Raw genomic sequence first — 14,612 nt, 5'->3', positions numbered from 1 at the left:
CTTGTTTATGGGTTGAGTTGAGTTAGGGTTGAGTAGAGGTTTTCTCTCTCTGTTACTTTGTGACACACCAACTGTATACATGTCTTTTAGGTAGAAAATCTGAGAAATATGAGAGGCAAAGTCCAACCATGTAAAAACATTTCAGCTTCTGTTAAAATGTGACAAACTTTTAATCTTCTCACATACCACTGACCAAAAGAAAACACATGGGACATCTAAACTGGAAGAAAAGGGGAATATTTACTCCCACCACTGATGTCCTGGCTAAAGCTGGGAAAGAAGAAACATGTGAGCAAATAATACACAACGAGTACAGCAAAGTTCCTGGATATACCCCAGCACTCTCTCCCTCCACCCTATGTCCACCTCTATCTGATTCCCCTCCCAATCCCATTCATCCCCAGATAAAATCTATTCTATTTCTTCCTCCCATTGAGATCCATGCATCCACCCAGAGTCTGTCTCTTTACCTAACCTCTCTGGGTCTCTAGATTGTAGCTTGGTTATCATTCACTTAATGGCTAATATCCACTTATAAGCAAATACATACCACATTTATCTTTCTGGGTCTGGGTTACTAGCACAGTCTGTGAAAAAACAGTTTCCAGGCTGCAGACAGGACTCAAATGGAAAGTCCACAGTGTAGCACAAACTGAGATTTTTTTTTTTTGTCTGAGGGGTTAGGGAAAAAACACACTTACCTATTCTGATGGTTTCATTTCTTTATTCTCTCATCTTGTTCTTTTTATTATGCTGTTTTCTTTCATGTTGTACTACTCTGTTGCTACCTCACATTGTACTCTCTCGTTGCTCCCCTACATTGTTCTGTCCTATCATGTCTTTTTACAGTTTACATATCCCAACAAACTTTTTCAGGCAATATAAGAGTTCTAATTATCCAAGAACACCTGCAGCCCTCATTTGGGACTTTAGAATCAAATTACTTTCTGTAGCCTTGACTAGTCAGAATTTATTTTCACAAATTGAGGTCAGGAGTGGGTGCAAAGACTTAATCATTTGCCAGCTAGCAATAATTGGGCTGTCTTTGTATTTACAGCCTAGCCAGATAGTACAGCTGTGTGTCCCTGCGAATAAAAAACTACTAGCAAGACATCAGGTCTAATTTAAAGCTCCTTTGAAGCTTTATATCAGCTAGTGGTGTTTCAGCAATAAAATTAGAGGAATTTGAGCTAATCTGGCTCCCAGTTTATCATTAATTTGAGCTGTGATCAGAAGCAGCTTCTAGGGGGAATTTTGGGCCTTGACTATGTAACAAAATCTTTGTATTAATTTTTATACATCAAAATTATACAGCTTATGGAGGAGTCATCTTTTTGACAATCCACAGAATAGATGCCCAGTATATCAAGATGTTATCATGAGATAGACATACTACAATACAGGTAGTAGGCACTCCCTACACCATATACATTGTAGCAGCAAACATGTGAGGACACAACAGAAACAAAAGACATCCCAGAGTGTGTATTATCGCAAGCTTTGGTTAAGCAAGACATGCCCATCAGAGTTTTTCTTCTGGCAGGCTGACACTTGAACTTCAATTGCCACCTGCTGTTCCTCTGAAACAGCTAATGGCTACCAGCAGGTTACCTCACTCAGAACTATTTTTTCTGGTTTCATCCATTTGCCTAACAATTTCATGATGCCATTTTTTAAACAACTGAGTAATATTCCATTGTATGTATGTTTTTCTTTTCCTCATATTTTCTTTATTCATTCTTTGTTTGAGGGGCATGTAAGTTGTTTCTAGTTTCTGGTTATTGTGAATAAAGCCATAATGAACATAGCTGAGCAAGTGTTCTTGTGGTGTGATTGAGCATCCTTTGAGTATGTACCCAAGAGTGGTATAGCTGGATCTTGAGGTAGATTGACTCTCAACTGTCTGAGGAACTGCCATACTGATTTCCATAGTGGCTGTACAAGTTTGCATTCCCATCAGTAGTGGAGGAGTGTTCCTCTTGCTCCACATCCTCACCAGCATGAGCTGTTATCAGTGTTTCTTATCTTAGCCATTCTGACAGGTGTAAGATGAAATCTCAGAGTCATTTTGATTTGCATTTCCCTGATGAGTAAGGATGTTGAGCAATTCCTTAAATGTCTTTCAGCCATTTGAGATTCTTCTGTTGAGAATTCTCTGTTTATCTCTGTAGCCCATTTTTAATTGGGTTGCTTAGTATTTTGATATCTAGTTTTTTGAATTCTTTAAATATTTTGGAGATCAGCCCTCTGTCCGATATGGAGTTGGTGAAGATCTATTCCCATTCTGTAGGCTGTCGTTTTGTCTTATTTACTGTGTCCTTTGCCTTACAGAAGCTTTTCAGTTTCAGGAGGTCCCATTTATTAATTGTCAATCTCAGTGTCTTTGTTATTGGTGTTTATTTAGGAAGTGGTCTCTTGTGCCAATGCATTCAAGACTACTTCCTACTTTTTCTTCTATCAAGTTCAATGTAACTGGATTTACATTGATGTCTTTGATCCACTTAGAGTTGCAAGGTGATAAGTATGAATCTATTTGTATTCTTCTACATGCAGACCTCCAGTCTGACTAGCACAATTTGTTGAAGATGCTTTTTTTCCAGTGTGTATTTCTGAATTGTTTATCAAACAATAGGTGTCTATAAGTGTGTGTATTTATGTCTGGGCCTTCAATTAGATTCCACTGATCAACATGTATGTTTCTGTGACAACACCATGCAGTTTTTATTACTATAGCTCTGTAGTACAACTTGAAATCTGGAATGGTGAGTTTTTCAGCAATTCCTTTATCGTATAGGATTGTTTTAACTATCCTGGGTGTTTTGTTTTTCCATAAGAAGCTGAGTATTGTTCTTTCAAGGTCTGTGAGAAATTGTGTTGTGATTTTGATGTAGATTGTATTGAATCTGTAGATTGCTTTTGGTAGGCCATTTATATTATGTTAATGCTACAGATCCATGAGCATAGGAGATCTTTCCATCTTCTGATATCCTCTTCAATATTTTATTTCAAAGACTTGTAGGTTTTGTCATACAAGTTTTTCACTTTTATGAGTTATCTCAAGGTATTTATTTTATTTATGGGTATAGTGAAAGATATTGTTTCCCTGATTTCTTTCTCAGTCCATTTGTCATTTGTATATAGGAGGGCTACTGATTATTTTGAGTGTATCTTGTATCCAACCACTTCAGTGAAAGTGTTTATCAGCTGTAGGAGTTCCCTGGTCGAATTTTTAGGGTCACTTATGTATACTACCATATCATCTGCAAATAAAGATACTTTGACTTCTTCCTTTCCAATTTGTGTCTTCTTGATCTTCAGTTGTGTTATTGCCCTAGCTCAAACTTCTAGTGCTATAATTGAATCTATATGGAAGGAGTAGAAAACCTTGACTTACTCCTCATTTTAGTGGAATTGCTTTGAGTTTCTCTCCATTTAATTTGATGTTGGCTATAGGCTTGTTGTAAATTGTGTAGTTGTGCTGTAAATTATGTTTTGGTATGTCCTTTGCATCCATAATCTTTCCAGGATTTTTATCATGCAGTGATGTTGAATTTTTGTCAAAAAGCCTTTTCTGAGTCTAATGAGATGATCATGTGTTTTTTTTCTTTTGGTTTGTTTATATGGTGGATTACATTTATTGATTTTTCATAAATTAAACTATCCCTACATCTCTGGGATGAAGCCTACTGTGGTAGTTTGAATGTAATTGGCCCCCATAAGCTCATGGGGGCTGGCACTTTTATTAGGTGTGGGCTTGTTGGAGGAAGTGTGTCACTGTGGGGGTTGGCTTTGGTGTCTCCTATGCTCAAGCTATGCTTAGTTCATTTCAGATCCTGTTGCCTGCTGGCCAAGATGTAGGACTCTCAGCTCCTTTTCCAACACCAAGTTTGCCTGCACACCACCATGTCATACCATGATGATAATGGACTAAACTTCTGAAAATGTAAGCCACCACAAATAAATGTTTTTCCTTTATAAGAGTTGCCATGGTCATGGTGTCTCTTCATAGCAATAGAAACTCTTAGATGCCTACTTTATCATGGTGATGATCTTTTTTATGTGATATTGGATTCGATTTGTAAGTATTTTTTTATTTTATAATTTGATTTAATTTTACATATCAGCCACGGATTCCCCTGTCTTCCCTCCCCCCAGCCCACCCCCCATTCCCATCTCCTCCAGGGCAAGGACTCCCCTGGTGATTCAGCCCAATCTGATAGATTCAGTCCAGGCATGTCCAGTCCCCTCCTCCCAGGCTGAGCAAAGTGTCCCTGCATAGGCTCCAGGTTCCAAACAGCCAGCTCATGCACTGAGGACAGGTCTCTGTCCCACTGCCTGGGGGCCTCCTAAACAGTTCAAGCTAATCAACTGTCTCACTTATCCAGAGAGCCTGATCCAGTTGGGGGCTCCTCTGCTATCGATTTGCAAGTATTTTTTGAGTACTTTAGTATCTATGTTCATAAAGGAAAAAATGATCTGTTTTTCTCTTTCATTGTTGGGTCTTTGTATGGTTTGGGCATCAGAGTAACTGTGGCCTCATAAAATGTACTGGGCAATGTTCCTTCTGTTTCTATTTTGTGGAAAAATTTGAGGAGTATTTGTATTAATTCTTCTTTGAAAGTCTGGTAGAATTCTTGCTAAAATCACCTGACTTGACTTTTTTGGTTGGGAAACTTTTAATGACTGCTTCTATTATACTAGGGGTTATAGATTGGCTTAAATTGTTTACATGATCCTGATTTAACTTTGGTAAGTGGTACCTATTGAAGAAATTATCCATTTCTTTTAGATTTTCCAATTTGGTGGAGTACAAGTTATTGAAGTATGACCTAATGATTCTTTGTATTTCCTCAGTGTCTGTTGTTATGTCCCACTTTCCATTCTGATTTTGTTAATTTGGATATCCTCTCCCTGCCTTTTGGTTAATTTGGATAAGGGTTTTTTCTATCTTGTTGATTTTCCTCAAGGAACCAACTCTTTGTTTCATTAATTTTTTATATTGTTCTATTTGTTTATATTTGATTCATTTGAGCCCCTAGTCTGATTATTTCTTGCTGTCTTACTCTTGCATGTGCTTACTTCTTTTTGTTCTAGAGCTTTCAGGTGTGCTGTTAAGTTGCTAGTATGAGGTTTTTCCAATTTTCACACAGGCATTTAGTGCTATGAACTTTCCTCTTAGCACTGTTTTCATTGGGTCCCATAAGTTTGGGTATGCTGTATATTCATTTTCATTGAATTCTAGAAAATCTTTGATTTCTTTATTTCTGTTTTGACTCATTTTTTAGTCAGTAGAGAGTTGTTCAGTTTCCATTAATTTGCAAGCTTTCTGTTGTTTCTATCTAGCTTTAATCCGTGGTGGTCTTTTATTTATTGGGATTCTTTTATTTATTGGGATTTGCTTTGTGTCCAAGTATGTAGTCAGTTGTTTTGAGTTTCTGAGAAGAAGGTATATTCTTCTGTGTTTTGTGGGAGCTCATAACTGACTCAGTTTCCCAGTTTGAATCTGAAGCCTATTCTGAGTCAATCGAGTTCAGGCTTGCTTGCTCCAGAGTCACGAGAAAGTCCTGATTAGCCCGTAGAGTCTCCTTGAAGGGCTGTGAGAAAGTCCTGATTAGCCCATGGGAAGGAACATACTGTCTAGCTAGACGCAGGCTGCTGATGCCAGTGGGAGGCACACTGAGATAGAAAATGAAACTGCCTACTCCTTGACTCAAGGACAGGCTAGATAGTGGTTGAATGCCTGTGCTGTGCATTGTTCTACCTCTGTCCTTCAAGACTGTATATAAGCTGGTTATGAAATAAACTCGGGGCTGTCTGGCATTGACTGGCAGACCTCTCGACTGTGTTCTGTCTTCTTCATTGTCTCTTCAATCCGCACGCCTTCAACCAGCTACCCAGTCGACTGGTCATCAGGCTCTGACAGTGTTTGGGTGAGATGTTCTGTGAATATCTGCTAAGTCAATCTGGTTTATTTTGGTTGTGAGCCTAGCCTTTAACGGCTGAGCCATCTCTCCAGCCTGTCAATCTGGTTTATAATGTCTGTTAGCTACAGTATTTCTTTGTTTAGCTGTTGTCTGTATAACCTGCCTGTTGGTGAGCGGAGGTTACTGCAGTCTCCCACTATCAATGTGTGAGGGTAAATATATTATTTAAGCTGCAGTAGTGCTTCTTTTACAAACTTGGGTGCCCTTGTGTTTGGGGTATAGATGATAAGAATCAAAATGTCATCTTGTTGGATTTTTCCTTTGGTGAGTATGTAGTGTCCTTCCCTACCTCTTTTTATTAGTTTTGGTTTGAAGCCTATTTTGTTAGATATTAAAATGGCTACACCAGCTTGTTTCATAGGTCCATTTGCTTTGAATATCTTTTTCCAACCCTTCACTCTGAGGTAATATCTATCCTTGATGTTGAGGTATGTTTCTTGCATACAACAGAAGGGTGGATACTGTTTTCACGTTCATTTTGTTAGTCTTTTTCTTTATTGGCGAATTGAGATCATTGATACTGAAAAATACCAAAGACCAACGATTGTTGATTCCTGTTATTATGTTGGTGGTGGTGGTGGAGTGTGTATTTCCATTCTTTTAATTTGCTGATGTGAACTTATTTATTTCCCATGTTTTCATGGTCGTAGTTAATCTCCTTATGTGGAGTTTTTTCCTTCTAGTACCTTTTGTAGGGCTGTATTTATTAGATAGATACTGTTTAAATTTGACTTTATCATGTCATATCTTATTTTTTTATGGTGATTCAAAGTTTTGCTGGGTATAGTAGTCTGACCTGGCATCTGTGGTCTCTTAGAGTCTGTAGCACATCTGTCCAGGCCCTTATAGCTCCTCCCCCCCCCACTTATAAGAGTTTATTAGAGATAAAGGGACAGAGTGCGCAGGCCTGTGGGAGAGACACTTGCATGGAGAAGAGAGAACTGGGAACATGGCACTCCACTTTAAAACCGGCTGGGGGCGTGGCCAGGTCACGTCTGCGTAGATCACATGGTCATGTTGCGCGCTTATGTAGCCATGTAACGTCGCGGATCCTGGTTATGCGAGACGCCTTGACCCGGAACTTGCTAGGCGGAGGTGTCCAGGTCCGCCGGGTATCCTGGTTATGAGAGACGCCCTGACCCGGAAATGCCTATTCTGACCTGGAATTGGCTAGGCAGAAGTGTCCGCCTGGTATATGCGACCGTGGGGGCGTGTTGTGAACCCTTCATTCCCGACTCTTTCCTTTTTAAAAAAGAAAAAAATTGTGGTTGACTGGGTACGGGGGCGACGTTTCTCTCAAAGACTGCTTCCAGCTGAATAGTGGGCGTTGGTTGGCTCTTGGGGGGATGAGGGGTATTTTGTGAAGTCCGGGGATGATGGTGGAGGTCCGGGAATGACGTTCTGCCGTCTCCTCGTTCTGCAGCTGTCCATCTGTGCTGTGGTTGGGGACCTTCTGTTTAACAAGATACTGTTGACATAGAAAGAGCTTAGAGAGAAAGAATCATTATTATTTTATTTTGGAGTTGGCATTTGTCTGAGGTAGATTTGGCTTGTCCAGATAGAGGCATGTGACATTTACCTGAGGTAGATCTGGTCTTAGTACTCTGCTTAATTTCTATCTGAGACAAGCCTTATTAGAGGTAGTTTATTTAAGGCACCTGTTTCCCTTAGGCAAGCATTGCTGGAGGTAGTTTATTTAAGGCACCTGTTTCCCTTATTAAGTTAGCACTTAGGAAACACAGGTGATCAGTTGCTGAGTATTGGACAATGATAAATGGTTTTATTACATTATTCTTTACCGCCTGGATATTTTTGATGGTCCTCTTTGCCTCCGGCTCTGTGTGGCCCTGGTTGGGAAAGGAAGGGGTGATACCTTATTCCTCTGGAATTGGTGACAAGGCAGTGGATCCTGATGTCCTCTGGAGCTTGAGAGTGAGAGGCCCTGTTTGTTTCACTGTATATGAAGAGAGATTTTTCTGGGATGGAGGTGAGATAAAAGGTTTTAGATGAGACAGGTGGACCCAGTGAGGAAAGCCCTCGAGTTTAGCAGCTGTGGGGTTTTCAAGAATTACCTTGAAGGGTCCCTGTCACTTAAGTGAAAGGGGTAAAGGGCGCTGGGCCTGGAGGAAAGAGAAGAACCTGATCCCCAATGTGTATTGGAGATGGGCAAGGATTGTCACACAGCTGAGGCAGTGAATAGTCCGCATAGCTCCATAGAATAGACCTTAGGTGACATAAAAGGGGAGTTAACAGGCTATCTGGAACAGTTGGAGGCTTGGAAAAAAGACCTGGTGTTAGAACTGGTCTGAGAAGATATTTAACTTTTCCTGACGGTGGGCATATGGGTAAAATCGAGCTGTAGCCCTGGGGAGGTGGGAAGCCTCCAGCATGGCCATTATATGGCCTGAGTTAGATACGGATCCCCCTTTTGATGTGAGAAGTCCACGCTCCCTCCAAATAGCAGCGTGGGACAGGAGGATATTGGAGTCTGTAGAGTTAGTGGCTAGGAGGAGAAGTAGGAGAGCTGCTGGCATGTCTGGGATGAGGCGAATGTGTGGAGTGAAAGAAATGGACGCTCCAACTTAGCTAGGAGATCCCTCCCCATTAAAGGTACAGGGCAGCTTGGCACCACTAAGAATGTGTGTGTGAGAGGGATGCCTCTGAAAATATGATTAAGTGGTGGTGTCTGCTGAGGTAGATAAGGCTGTCCCCCAACCCCAACAATAAAGGAGGTGGTATCCCAAAACTCCTAGGAATGAGTCAATGGCTCTGGTGTCTAGAAGGAAAGAAACAGATCGATTCCCTGCTGCATTCTGGGTTCCCTGCCATGTCTGTAGCCAAGCCTAGGTCTGTTGGAGGTCTTAGCTTGATGTACCCATGCATCTTGGTGCCTGGGGGCAGTCAGCTGACTCTTTGTTTTTCTAGGTGGCACTTTTAACAAGGCTGTTGATGGCCTGGCAGGGCATTCACTAGCCCGTGGCCTTTTCCTCATTTAAAACAGGGACCCTGGGCTGGAGAGATGGCTCAGAGGTTAAGAGCACTGACTGTTCTTCCAGAGGTCCTGAGTTCAATTCCCAGCAACCACATGGTGGCTCACTACCATCTATAACAATATCTGGTGCCCTCTTCTGGCCTGCAGTCATACATGCTGTATACACAATAAATAAATAAATCTTAAAAAAAAAAAACAGGGACCCAACAGCTTTTGGAAGTCAGCGAGTGCCAGCACTTGGCAATTTTGTTTTCGGGCTTTTATCTCTTCCCTGGCACACCTTAAATGCCACAGATGACTCTTTTGCCTGTGGGGTCAGGAGCCTTGCTCTCCAGATGCTTAAGTTTTAGTCGGGGAGGTCTGGGGAACAAGAGATGGATTTTCGTATTTATCCTGAACTATTTACTGGTTTTAGGGCAGCCTTACGGAGGCCTGTCAGGAGACAGGTAATAAACCTATCTCTGGCTAGACAGCCACTCTGGGTGTTGTAGTCCCAGTGTGGTTCTCAGTCAGGAACCGCCTCAGCTCCTGGGGGGTGAAAGGTTAGTTTGATGAATTTCGTCTGTATGAGTCCTAGCCTGCTCCCATACACACCTGAGCTCCTCAGGAAGTCATGAACGGTGAGACTATAAGATTGAGTTATATATTGAAACTGTTTAATAAAGGAAGCAGAATTAGACGTATAAGAACCCAGCTTACTTTGTATCTGAGAGAGTTCTGTTAGAGAGAGAGGATGGAACATGAATTTTAATTATTGGTTCCTTAGCAAGATCTAGAGTCAGAGATTGTGGAGTCAGAGAATCCTCTGGTTTATGTATAGCTAGGAGCATATGAGCAGGAGAGAAGGAAACGAGAAGAGACAGTTTAGTATTGAGAAAGAAGAAAGCAACTCTTTCCATTTGCCTGAACGCCGACAGTGATTAGAGAGCTCCCATAAAATATCAGGATCCAAGGAGCCACTCGGCGGCCATTTTTTTGTTATTCTCTAAAGCATACTTTGGCCACTTTTTGAACATAGATGAGTTAGCTTAGAAATCTTTATGTAAGACATTAAACTGAGAGGTTTTAAACCTTCAACAAGACAGCCTAACAGAGAGGAAGGACTAACAGGGTTGGAAGCCTTGTTTCCCATGTCTGCAGCAGAGAGGCAGAAAAATAAAAAAAATAAAAATAAAAATAAACGTGATCCGGAGCCAAGACCTCAGGCGTCCCCAGGGTCAAGGGCAGATACCGGGCGCAGCCTGCTTCTCCACTCGTCAGCCAGAAGCAGTGGCCCCCTCCATGGTGAGGGAAAGGATTCTCCGAGAATCCGGATGGCGTTTGCCCCTCCGTAGAGAGGATGAACCCGTCGACCTCACGTGGCCCCAGGACGCACCAACGGCGGTGGCCTCAATGTGAGAAATATCTCAGGCTGCAGACGTGGGAGATGGTTAGAAAAGTTAGGCCTGCGATAGGGGCCGACTGTAGCCAATGAAGACTGTGGTTGGAGGTTCCTCCAGTCTCAAGAATACGTGTGAGGCGCTGGATGATCAACGGTCGTTCTCACAGATTCAGGAAACCGTTTACGCCGGCCGAAAAATGGGGGAACTCACCAATTGAAGAAAGCGGTGTTGGATGCAATTTGGATGCGGTTCAGGCGAATGGAGAGTGGTCTGTTGCATACGGAGCAGATTCCCCGGTTCGCAGGCTTCCACACGCAGGGCGCCCGGAAGCGCCCGCTCGGTTTCGGCACCAAAATGTTAGTTATTTAGCTGCGTTGTGTTCTTACCCTGCAAGGAAGTGTCACCAAACACGACAGAATCTGCTTATAAGAGTTTATTAGAGATAAAGGGATAGAGAGTGCGCAGGCCTGTGGGAGAGACACGTGCGTGGAGAAGAGAAAGAGAGAAGAGCCCCTTATAGCTTTTAAAGTCTCCATTGAGAAGTCAGGTATAATTCTAATAGGTTTGCATATATTATGTGTTACTTGGTCTTTTTCCCTTACAGCTTTTAATATTATTTCTTTGTTCTGTGTATTTAGAGTTTTGATTATTTTGTGGCAAGAGGGCTTTCTTTTCTAGTTCAATCTATTTCATGTTCTGTATGTTTCTTGTACCAACACAGGCACCTCCTTTTTAGGTTAGGAATTTTTCTTCTATGGCTTTGCTGAAAATATTTTCTGTAGCTTTGACCTGTGTTTCTTTTTCTATTTCTAGCATTCTTAGATTTGGTCTCTTCATAGTGTCCCAGATTTCCTGCATGTTTTCTGTCTGGAGTTTTTTAGATTTAACATTTTTTTTAACCATTTCTTCTATTGTATCTTCAATCCCTGACATTCTCTCATTCATCTCTGTTAATGAAGCCTGCCTCTGTAGTTCCTATTCAAATTACTAAATTTTTAATTCCAGAATCTCCTCATTTTGGGCTTTCTTTCTTTATTATTCTTTCTTTATTATTAAAATAATTTGTTATTATAATAATAATTCTTTAATTGTTGATTCTGTTTTCATTTTCAGGTCTTGAACAGTTTTATTCATTTCCTTTAACTGTTTGTTTTCTTGGATTCCTTTAAGGAATTTATTTCCTCTTTAATGACCTCTATCATCTTCATATAGTTGGTTTTTAAGGTCTTTTGTTGTGCTTCAGCTATGTTGGAGTATTCAGGGCCTGCTGTGGTAGGATTGATGGGCTCTGAAGGAGACGTGTTGCCCTAGCTGTTACTGGTTTTGTTTTTATGCTGGAGACTGAGCATCTGGGATTGAGATGATTTTAGGTCTGGGTGCTGATTTCTGAATTTGTCTTTGTTCCATGAATGTTTTGTCCCTTGGTTTCTGTTTCCTCTCTGGATTTTTGGAGTGTGTGATGGCTGTGTGTTTGCTGCCTGTTTTCCTGGCCTGCTCAGCTGGTGTGATCACAGGGAAAGCCTGCTGGTGTTGGAGGCTGGGATAATGGGATGGGTTGGGGGAAGGAAGGTTGGAGGAGGAAGTCTTTGTGATCCATTGGGGATGGGGTCAGAGAGGAAAACTAGAGCACAGCAGGTTTCCAGCTACAGAGCTGGGGATGAGACTGGAGGGATTGGATCTCAGGAGCAGTAGGAGAGCTGTGTGTCTGCCTTCCATGTACTTGTTGCCCTGGGAGGGGCTGCCCTTGGGTTAGCAGAGGTGCCTGCTGGAGTTGGGGGCTGGGAGAAGCAATAAGTGGAGGGAGTGAGGTTATAAGGGGAAGATCTCTGGGATCCACAGGAGATGGGGCCAGGGGTGAAGGGAAGGCTTTAGCTGGCTTTCTGTTGCAGTGCTATGGATGAGACTGGGGGACTGGATTTGGAGGAGAGGAGGTATTCAGTTAGCTTATCTGTTTTCCCTGGTGTGCTCAGCTGGTGTGTTCACAGCAAATGCATGCTGGTGTTGGGAGGCTGAAAAATGGGATGAATTGGGAAAAGGAATGCGGGGAGAGTTCTTAGTGATCCATTGGGGAGGGGGTCAGAAAGGAAAGGAAGACTACAGCATGTTTCTTGCCACGGAGGTGGGGATGAGGCCTGGAATTGTGTTTTTAACTTCATTTTCACACTGTTCATCACCACTGTTCAAAGTACAAGGATTTGGGGGTGGTATTTTATATTCTGAAGCATTGTGAACTTGCTCATCATTTTATTTGTTTTTCTTTATCTTCTCCATATAAGATTATTTCGGCTACCAACGCCCCGGAGGAGAAGCGGAGGCCAACATCTAATTTGAAGTATTGAAAGTGGATACAGAAGTATTTCCGCAATGCAGACAATTAAGTGTGTTGTGGTCGGCGACGGGGCTGTTGGTAAAACATGTCTCCTGATATCCTACACAACAAACAAGTTTCCATCGGAATATGTGCCAACTGTTTTCGACAACTATGCCGTCACAATTATGATTGGTGGAGAGCCATACACTCTTGGACTTTTTGATACTGCAGGGCAGGAGGATTATGACAAACTCCTACTGCTGAGTTACCCGCAGACGGATGTTTTTCTGGTATGTTTTTCCGTGGTTTCTCCATCCTTATTTGAAAACGTGAAAGAAAAGTGGGTGCCTGAGATAACTCAACACTGTCCCAAGACTCCTTTCTTGCTTGTTGGGACCCAAATTGATCTCAGAGATGACCCCTCTACTCTTGAGAAACTTGCCAAGAGCAAGCAGAAGCCTATCACTGCCGAGATTGCCGAAAAGCTGGCCCGGGATCTGAAGGCGACCAAGTATGTGGAGTGCTCCGCCCTCACACAGAAAGGCCTGAAGAATGTGTTTGATGAAGCAATTTTGGCTGCCCTCGAGCCTCCAGAACCGAAGAAGAGCCGCAAGTGTGTGCTGCTATGAACGCCTCTCCAGAGCTCTTTCTGCACAGCGATGTTTAAATCAAACTAAAGATTAAAAGTTGAAATTTGTTTCTGCAATAATGACAAACGCCCTGCACCTACCCACATGCACTCATGTGAGACAAGGCCCATTGGTGTGCCTCCCTGCCCTTCCAGTAATAGTTAATTTTTATAATTGTGTATTGTCTGAAAAGTGATGAGTGCTAGTTTTTGGTTCCTTGTCTAAAAAAAACTAAATCCCCACCCCAAAAGATTGTTTCATCTGCAAATAAGCAATACTCTTATGTATTTCTTTCCTGCATTAATGTCTTTTTATTTCCTATTTTAAATAGATTTTCTTAGCATATAATCATTTTCTTTTCATTTAATTTTCTTGCTTTACCTTACTGGGGTAGAACTTCTAGTACAATGTCAAATGAAAGGGTAAGAGAAATATTCTTGTCTTTTTCCTGATCTTCAGAGGAAAGCTGTGATATTTTTACTTCTAAGATGCTACTTATGACTTTTATCAGGATAATAAAATTCCCTTAAATTCTCAGTTGGTTAACTATTTTTTTCTCAGAGTCTGTTATTGTCTTCTTTTATTTATTTGTGTTCTTACTTGTAGATAAAAGCCATACCATTTTGCTTACAGAATTTGACCTAAGGACAGGGCCTAGAAAAACTGTTCCAAAAGCTCTTGTTTGAGCATATATGACAAAACCACAATTAAAAGAAACTACATGGAGAAACCCTGTCTTGGGAAAACCGAGAGAGAGAGAGAGAGAGAGAGAGAGAGAGAGAGAGAGAGAGAGAGAGAGAGAAGAAACTGCAAAAAGAACTTAAAAAGGAAAAAAATTATTAGTCAAACATAATTCTAATCTAAATATAGGATTTGTATCTTTTGTTTAACAACAGAGAAATGAAAATAATTTACAAAAAGAATATATAGAATTTCATGTTTAATTTTTATTTACATTTATGTGTGTATGCCTGCTTGCTATTGTACACCACGTATGTACAGGTGCCTGAGACAGTGGGAAAAGGGGGTCTGATCCCCTCTGCTGTAACTGGCGTTACAAGTGGTTGTAAGCCACCTGATGCAAGTCCTGGGACTGAAGTCTGATCCTCTGCAAAAGCAACACGGGTTCCTATCCACTAAGCCATCTCTCCAACCTCTAAGAGCATCTTATTTTAAATTGCTTTTTGGTTATATCCATGCAAGTCATATCATTCAAAAAAGAAATCTTGAGTAATATGACTTACTTTGACCTATAGCCTGTCAGAGACTTTTAAGTTACCCCATGCTTTTGATCCAATGTCTTTTGATATAATG

The 14,612-nt window shown here is 41.4% G+C and overlaps 1 protein-coding gene across 1 annotated transcript; it reads left to right on the top strand.

Moving 5' to 3' along the window:
- Positions 1 to 5,825: 5,825 nt before the first annotated feature.
- On the top strand, positions 5,826 to 13,835 carry LOC114701275 (cell division control protein 42 homolog). Its single transcript, XM_037198997.1, has 2 exons — positions 5,826 to 5,930; positions 12,635 to 13,835. The coding sequence occupies exon 2, from the start codon at positions 12,723 to 12,725 to the stop codon at positions 13,296 to 13,298; it is 576 nt and encodes a 191-aa protein (XP_037054892.1). The 5' UTR covers positions 5,826 to 5,930; positions 12,635 to 12,722; the 3' UTR covers positions 13,299 to 13,835.
- The last annotated feature ends 777 nt before the right edge of the window (positions 13,836 to 14,612 follow it).

Source organism: Peromyscus leucopus, chromosome X (assembly GCF_004664715.2).
Source record: "Peromyscus leucopus breed LL Stock chromosome X, UCI_PerLeu_2.1, whole genome shotgun sequence".
Taxonomy (NCBI): domain Eukaryota; kingdom Metazoa; phylum Chordata; class Mammalia; order Rodentia; family Cricetidae; genus Peromyscus; species Peromyscus leucopus.
The sequence above is the reverse complement of the archived record's forward strand: the minus strand, read 5'-3'. Positions and strand labels throughout refer to the sequence as shown.